Source organism: Juglans regia, chromosome 3 (genome assembly GCF_001411555.2).
Source record: "Juglans regia cultivar Chandler chromosome 3, Walnut 2.0, whole genome shotgun sequence".
Lineage (NCBI taxonomy): Eukaryota > Viridiplantae > Streptophyta > Magnoliopsida > Fagales > Juglandaceae > Juglans > Juglans regia.
This window is the reverse complement of record NC_049903.1, coordinates 227,249-235,205: the sequence shown is the minus strand read 5'-3', so window position 1 is coordinate 235,205 and position 7,957 is coordinate 227,249. Positions and strand designations below refer to the sequence as shown.

The following is a 7,957-nucleotide window of genomic DNA, read 5'->3' as shown; positions in this document are numbered from 1 at the left end:
ATATTCATTTTTTTTAATGAAAATAAAAAGAGTATCGTAGAAGTATTCCTCTAAACTCGCGGTTATAAATGAGAACATTGAGAAGATCAGATGAATTAAACATGAAAACTTATAAAATGAGTTTAAACTACCTCTCACCAAATCTCGCCTCCTAGAATTTTTCTTGAAATAAAAAAGCATCAATACTGCAATTAAGTACCATTTAATTCGGCATGCCTAATCGGCCAATCTCAAACATAATCAACATTGTCTCTTACCTTGGATAGATATTAGATAGAGTGGGGGGGTTACTATCCCAATTTTCAATCGACGACAACGTTCCATTGTCAGATCCAAGATTTTCAATTTTTTTTATTTTCTCAAAATCAAATCTACCAACAGTGTTGGAATGAAGATCAACAACAATAACCTCAATCCAACTTATTAAACAGCGCTTCACAAAGCAATTTGCCAGTGGTGACCTTTCTAATCTCATACCAACAAATATGGAATCAACCCAACTAGTTTATATAGAGCCATTTCTTTTCTTGTATTTCTTTTTTTTTTTTTTTTGGTTCTCTGTAATTTGCTGAATTTGAAAGTTTGTTGAGGTATACCGTATTCCACCCCCACCGTATAATGAGTTATCATATGCCAAAAAACTGGAAAAAAAAAAAATAATAATAATAATACAAAAAGACCTCAATTACCTTATCAAAAAGCTAAAAGAAAACATGCGATAAAATTGTGGTAAAAAAGAAAGAAAGAAAGAGGTAATTGGTAATAAAGTAAGGCAGAGTTCCACAGAGTTTACAGCACATATCCCATATTTTTCACACCCTGCCAATCTAGACAAAAAAATCAGAAAATATTAACTAAAAGCAATATTCCTCATTTCAAACACTTCGAGCCCACTGTTTCTCTACTGAAAGCCCGAGGGTGTACAAAGCACGGTGTATGCCACCACTTGTGTTTAAAATGACATCCTTTACTTTGAGGGTGATCGATTGCTCAAGATCAGGCACAAGGTCAATCACTGATCTTCAAGATATCCTTTCTCCTCCAAGTAAGACACTACTTGCACTGCCATGGCACCTGGTGTGGGGCAAAACCCATCTTTTTGTTGTATTTCAATCTGTAGAAACGTGGAAAAATTATTCCTTTCAAAAAAAAATATTTATTTTTTTAATTTTAAGGTTAAAATGCTTACTCATTTATCGACTTTGATATCCTGGCAGACATGAATACAATTAGTTTTCAACTTTTCATCCTTCAATAAAGACATACCTCGCAATTCAATGGTGGTTCATATGGATCATCTATCCCAGTAAAACCTGCAACACAGTAAGGTTATTTGAAAGCAGCCAAAAGGTAATGGGCAAGAAATATTTGTTTATCACTGATATTATTATTTACCCTCCAAATGCATATTACAAAGTAGGGAATTAGCGTCTTGTAAAATTAGGTAAATAACGTATTTATATAGTTGCAAAGGAAGCAGAGGAAGCCACCATAATAGTAGGGCAAAAAACGATTTAAATTCAAAAAATATAAAACAACAAGATAATCTGTGGTACAGTAATAACAGCAATGGACTAGATGAGAAAGAATAGGTGCTCCTACAGCACCTCCCTCTTGCTAAAGAAGAACCAAGGAAAATCTCACAAAAATTCCAGGAATTAAATAACACCGAGTTGGCAATTCACAATAGCATCATGATAATTGATATGTAATGCTCCAATGGAAAGCTCAACCCAAATGGCCTATATTTCAAAAGGACTAGTCAATGATACAATTGGAGCACCATTGCAAAATTGAAAAGAGCAAAAACTTCTCCATCCCAAGCAAAGTGAAATCTCATACACCACCTACTCTTATCACTTATTAGAATGGAGTATCTCCTTATATTCTCGATGTCCTTGTCGGGCCAGTCTACTGTAGGTAGCATGGCTCAAGTCCCACATTTCTGGTTGTGATAGATTCTGATACAATTTGTAACGCCATGGAATGCTCAAGCCACATGGCCTATACTCCAAAAGGGCTAGTCGATGATACAATTGAAGTCCCATCGGAACATGATAATGAACAAGAACTTCTCATTTCCAAGTAATATGGGATCTCATATACCACCTACCATTTTATCACTTATCAGAATGGGGTATCACAATGTATATGGTTAAATAAAGAGTAAAACTATAGAGCAACCATTGTTTATTAAGCACACCCTACACTTGAAGTGGATGTCCTTTTTTTTTTTTTTAAACCCATCCCGCGTCCCCCTCCCTCTCGTCGCAACCCCTCTCCCTCTTCCCTCGCACGCACGCAGGTCCTTGCCGTTGCAGCCCAAATCCGCCGCCGCCGTTGACTAGGCCTCCCACTGCAGCCACCGAACACCACCACCGAGCCCTTCCTCCTCCCCCAGCCCGAGGCCCATAGCTCCTCCCTCTTCCCTCGCATGCACGCCCTTTCTCTACACAGTTTCCCCATGTCCCGGCTTAGATCCGCCACCTATGGCCGCACATCGCCACCCACGAGCATGCCGGACCTCCAACCCTCGGACATACCCTCCTTCCCCAGCCCACGCCGACCTTCCTCTCTCCCTCACGGCCATATCTGCACCACCATACCGCCACCTCAACAGTCAGCAGCACCACTAGCTCCACCATAGCCTCCCCATGACCACCCCTTTCAGATCCAGCAAAGGATGGGCGACGCGAGTGGTGGGCGTGGGGGTGGGGGTGGGGGGAGAGGATGGGCGACGGGCGGGGGGATGGGCTTGGGCAACGCAGGGGGGAGAGAGAAAGTAAAAAGAATTTGAAATGGGTGAAATCTGAGAGAGGGAACGTGTGAAATGTGGGTTTTGTTGTAGGGAGTTTTTGGTCATTTCCTTAAGCCACGTAAGGTGTGATCCGGCTGCTCCCCAAACAGTGGCTGCTCTCCAAATTTTTTCTTTAATAAATATTGATTGATGTGCATAATAGATTCACTTGAAGATACGATAAGAAAAAAAACAATTCATGTGCCATGATCCATAATAATGTGCTGACAATCCATACCACATGAGGTGGCTGTCAACTCAACCATGAAATAGTTGAGGGTCAGTTTTTAGTTTTACTACCCTAATTAGTCACCAAATAAGGATTCACGTCAGCTATTAGGGATGCTCATATAAAGTTAAAATAAGCTCATACATGATTTCTCTATAACTAAAAAAAACTTTATTTACATAAGGGCGATGCAACATGGGAAAAGTAACCACACTAATATTCATGTGGTGTATTCTTGGGTTCTTTCAAACTGATGATTTTTTTAATAGATAATCAAGAAGTTTTATTCATAATAATAGGCATAGCCAAGTAAATAGGACGTATACACGAGTAATACATAACTAAGATTTATTTACAACTGAAATAAGAAACTCATGGACATTAAGCCCATTAAGATCTATCTCCCCAGCCCAAAGCAAACTGATGATGCAGAGAACACAGCTTATAATGGCAGGTAAATAGTGGCCCTTTCTTTTCTTTTCTTTTTTATTGGCACCGGGTGTCCAGGAATAGCGTCCTAACTAATCTCAGGGGTGCACAGGCCCTTGGCAAAGAGTTTCCCGCAAATGCACATCGGGTAATTCAAGGGGATAATCCCCCAATCCGATGGCCCCTAGAGATTGTTTGCACCCATTAAGATTCGAACCTTGGAAATTGGAGGGAGCAGACCACCGAGACCAAGGCCTTTACCACTTGAGCCAACCCCTAGGGGTTGGTAAATAGTGCCCCTTTCTAAATAGTGTAAGGGGTTTTTAGTTACACATTACAATTTGTTTTCTCCCCTTCTCTTATTGGGATTGATTTTCACCTAATAATAAGCAGACATAACTAACAAAACAGATAACAGGCTCTTTCTTTTCTTTTGGGGGGAAAAGAAGACATCATGTCAATGCACCAAAAGTGCACGGTAAGCATGTTAAAAAGCATACCTTTGATCTTTCCAGCACGTGCCAGCTTGTAAAGGCCTTTTGTATCCCTCGCTTCACACAATGTTAGAGGCATGTTCATAAAAACCTGTTTACATAAAGGTAAAAATGAATTCCACCTTGAAAATAAAAAAAAAAACCAAGTCAAAACCATGCTAAACCTCATGAGGAGCCTTGCCTCAATAAAATTTGCATCTGGCAACATTGCACGGCAAGCATCCCGATCTTTTCTATATGGAGATATCAGACTCGCAATACAGATCAGACCAGCATCCGCAAAGAGTTTTGAGACTTCCCCTAGATTAAATAAATAATAACTTAAGCACAACTCATATGCTGTACTGAAATTGACCAAATGCTAGCCTTCACATTATAATAGCCCTTAGTAAACAATATGACAGACAAGTGAACTTAAATTCAATATAGTCCTCACTGCTCAAACACCTCCAAGTCCAAAAAATTGTCTGTTGTTTTAAAAAAAAACAAAAACAAAAAGAAGGAAAAACAGAAACTTACCAACTCTCCGTATATTTTCAGTCCGATCTTCTGGTTTGAAACTGAGGTCCTTGTTTAGTCCATGTCGAAGGTTATCTCCATCAAGGACATACGACAGCTTTCCCCTAGAGTGCAGTTCTCTACTTAGTGAACATGCCAGAGTGCTTTTTCCTAAACAATTTGGACAAAAGAGTTCAGCAAGGCATAGCATCTACGTCGAATATAGCAGACTACTTGATCTGCATCGTACATGGTCAAACCATCTCAAATTACCCTGCCTCATCTTTTCCTCAATGAGAGTTAGTTGCGCACACAAACATATGCATGGGGGAAACTAAGAGAAACGCCAGGGCACCTTCTAGTCAATAGATCACCCAAATTGCATCCAAAACCAATGCAAGATGATAAAAGTGCAGCGGACACAATAGATGTAAGCCTAATGTCAGATTGGAAATTTACTTTATATGCAAGCCAGCTAGAAAATAAAGTCAACAACCCAAAGTCCAACTTGGAAAAATATGGCATAATATCTACAACAAGAAAAATACCACAACACATCCCTAAGAGCCATGGGCAAGGTGCTAATCTAGGGTCCCTACAATATAGAATATGAAAAAGAGGCTAGTCAGATTAAAAACCAAACCTGATCCGCTGAGACCCGTAATCCATACGACACAACCTTTTTGATTAAGTAGCTTTTGCCTCTCAACCTTCCCAACTGGACATTCTTGCCAAAATATATTTGTTGAATTGCTCAGAGTAGACATCGGAAACTTTCCTTCTGTTCCTTCCCACATATAAACGTCGAATCATTAACAGCAATACAAATATGAAGAATTTTAATAAAAGGTTTTTATCGTCCAAAGTCAAAGATCTCATATTATAATCATATGTTTTATGGTACAAATATAAGAAAAAGGGGACAGAAAGTATCAAACGAACACAGAAAAAAAAATACCCAGATAATGTATGTAGACATATACCTCACACATGAATATGATAAGAAAAGAAGCAAGAAATTTTGTCCAGCAAAGAGGAAGTTTGACATTAGGTATTCAGGGATTGGCTGGAGTGGAGAGACAACCCGTTATAGTTGCCAACCAACGGCTCAAAAAAGGAACAACAAGACTGATCGGGTTAATTTCGGGTCTTCCACACTGATCTAGACACACGCTATTCTGTTAGTTTAATTTGAAGATTCAAGGGCAATGAAGAAGCAGAGAATGCAGATATATGGCTATACTGGAATAAAAAAAGATAATGTCGGGGAACAAACTTATATCGAATTGAGAAAATGCGCCCCCCCCCCCCCGAATTTGATTGATTGTGTATTTTGCGGAAATAATAATAAAAAAGTGCGGTATAAATATGAAATAAATGGGAAAAGTCATGTTGAATGAAGATTAAATTTGGAGACAGAAAGAAAACTGGTAATTGATGAACGTAAAAGCGTACAGTAGCACACATTTTCCATAAAGGAAGCGGACACTTGGGGTTAGCATGACCCATGAAACAAAACGATCGTATATCGGATATATCACAGAGAGAGAGAGAGAGAGAGAGAGAGAATACCTTTTTGCTGGTTTGGGTGAGAGGGAAAGCAGTGAATTGTGTATACGGTGGAGGAGGTGGTGGTGCTCCCGTGCTTTTGGGGGGTTCCATTTTGTTGAGGGGTATATATTGTTTTTGGTTTTTGGAATGAATGAATCTGGACGCACACCGAGTCGAGTGCCACTGCCTCCACCTTCTTCCTGTTTTTTAGCTTTTTTCTTTTTTTTTTTTTTCCTAAAAAAAGCCTTCGCGACTTTGTGTGTCCGTGTGAATGATGCATCTTCGCCGAATCCAACGGAACCTTAGCTTGTGGTCCTGTGGACCTGTGGTCAGTCTCGGATGGGTCCCAACCTTCCGTTTTGGGTGACGTGGAACCTGTAATTATAAATTTATATATGGTTTGATAAAGAGTTTGTGCCATTGGGTAAGACTAAGATTAGTGTGGTGTATTAATAAGAGAAATGGTATAAAGAAGTCTTAGACCATACATATATATCTAATTAATATGGAATTTTTTATTTTTATTTTATATTTAAATGCACACATATTTTATCATTAAGATAGAAGAATAAAAATAATAAATCATATATTAATTAGATGGTAATAAAAATAAAAAGTAAATAAAGATATATTAATAATTTTAATAAAAAAAATGAAATAAAATCGAGAGAGAATGAAAGTAGATGAATAAGATGGGTAGTATCAATAATTTCTAGAAATAGAACGTCTAGGGATCGGAAGTGATGTTAAGAGTATATTTACACCCTCCAATAAAATTGTAATACGTATAAATTTTAAGAAGTGAACAATAGCAGTAATTATAGGGGATGAGTTCCACCTCCAAGCCAATCTCTCTTTCCCCACTTTCTCTCTCCTTTGAAGGTCTGATTTTCTCTCTCTCACGATCTCACCTTCTAAATACCTCTCACTCTCAATCTCAATCACGCTCCCTCTCTCTCATTGCACTCGATTTTGGGATCTCAAGCCCAAGATGCTTATAAGGAAGATGATAAGTTAGCCATTGCCTTTGTCTTATCAGAACTCCACCCAGAACTACAATTCGAATATTGAAGAATAAAAAAATCTATTCATCATTTATTTTTTCACCATTTTTTTATAATTTCATGATGTAGGATTAAATGATAGATTTATAAATAAAATATAATAAATAATCTTTAATTATCTAATATCACTTCATGAGATGATTGGAGGATGATGAGAATTAAGATACTCATCAAAGAATATAAGAGCACGTACAGACTATCACATCACGGTGGCACAAAGACAATCTCAAGAGTCTATAAGAGAGAAATCATAGTTAGGGATCGGAATCACTTCCATCATTTCAAAGAAGGATCTTGTTCTCTTAACGATTACTGTTACTGGTAAACTCCACAATCTAGATATATTGTACGAGTTATTTTTCCAACTGTAGAACAAATAGAATAAAGAGATTTGAAGTTATTGTCCTATAGAAATAGAATAGGTATGTAAAAGGCCCAAGATAATCGTTGTGGTATAAATGGATGAGGTGTCTAATGTTTGTCGTTTGATCCAAAATAAATGGTTTTGATTGTCTTTTAAGATAGAACTCCAACCACCGATTGGATAGGTGAGAATGAACTTGCCAGAGTAGGAGCTCCACAACTGATTGTGTACAACAAAAGGTTGGTATTGAATATGGCCCATTATGGAAACGTCTACTTTTAAGTTCAGCATATGATTACTTGCTGTTGGTCTCGTTTGGTTATGTAATTTAAGTGAAATGAAATGAGACATTATGTTAAAAATTGAATAAATTATAATGATTATATAAAATAAAATAAAGTGAGATCATTTAAATTTGTGTAACGAAATGAGTCTAAAATTTTGATCTTGTTAAGAAGACACCTTTACCTTATAATTTATATACAAATGGAGGGAAGTGGAAGCAATCTTGCTCTTTCCTACTTTTCTGCA

General features: G+C 37.8%; 1 protein-coding gene across 3 annotated transcripts; it reads right to left on the bottom strand.

Moving 5' to 3' along the window:
* Positions 1-669: 669 nt before the first annotated feature.
* LOC108983579 (adenylyl-sulfate kinase 3) lies at positions 670-6,162 on the bottom strand. 3 transcript variants are annotated; one of them, XM_018955262.2, is made up of 7 exons: positions 6,020-6,161; positions 5,091-5,234; positions 4,469-4,618; positions 4,131-4,249; positions 3,956-4,040; positions 1,267-1,313; positions 670-1,114 (listed from the first exon to the last, which is right to left on the bottom strand). In XM_018955262.2, exons 2-7 carry the CDS (start codon positions 5,212-5,214, stop codon positions 1,013-1,015), a joined length of 627 nt encoding a protein of 208 aa, XP_018810807.1. In that variant the 5' UTR covers positions 5,215-5,234; positions 6,020-6,161; the 3' UTR covers positions 670-1,012. The 3 variants fall into 3 exon arrangements, 2 of the variants coding, with proteins under 2 accessions (XP_018810807.1, XP_018810806.1); XM_018955261.2 differs by having other exon boundaries at positions 5,091-5,228; positions 6,020-6,159; XR_001994896.2 differs by having other exon boundaries at positions 1,000-1,114; positions 1,190-1,313; positions 5,091-5,228; positions 6,020-6,162.
* Between the last annotated feature and the right edge of the window lie 1,795 nt (positions 6,163-7,957).

What these genes read in the sequence shown, in the direction of transcription:
- LOC108983579 (XM_018955262.2), bottom strand. Translation starts at nt 5,214, where the DNA reads ATGTCTACTCTGAGCAATTCAACAAATATATTTTGGCAAGAATGTCCA. An exon ending in TGAAAATATACGGAGAGTTG is followed by an intron (nt 4,250 to 4,468) that starts GTAAGTTTCTGT and finishes TATTTAATCTAG; the next exon opens with GGGAAGTCTCAAAACTCTTT. An exon ending in CAGATGCAAATTTTATTGAG is followed by an intron (nt 4,041 to 4,130) that starts GCAAGGCTCCTC and finishes TTATGTAAACAG; the next exon opens with GTTTTTATGAACATGCCTCT.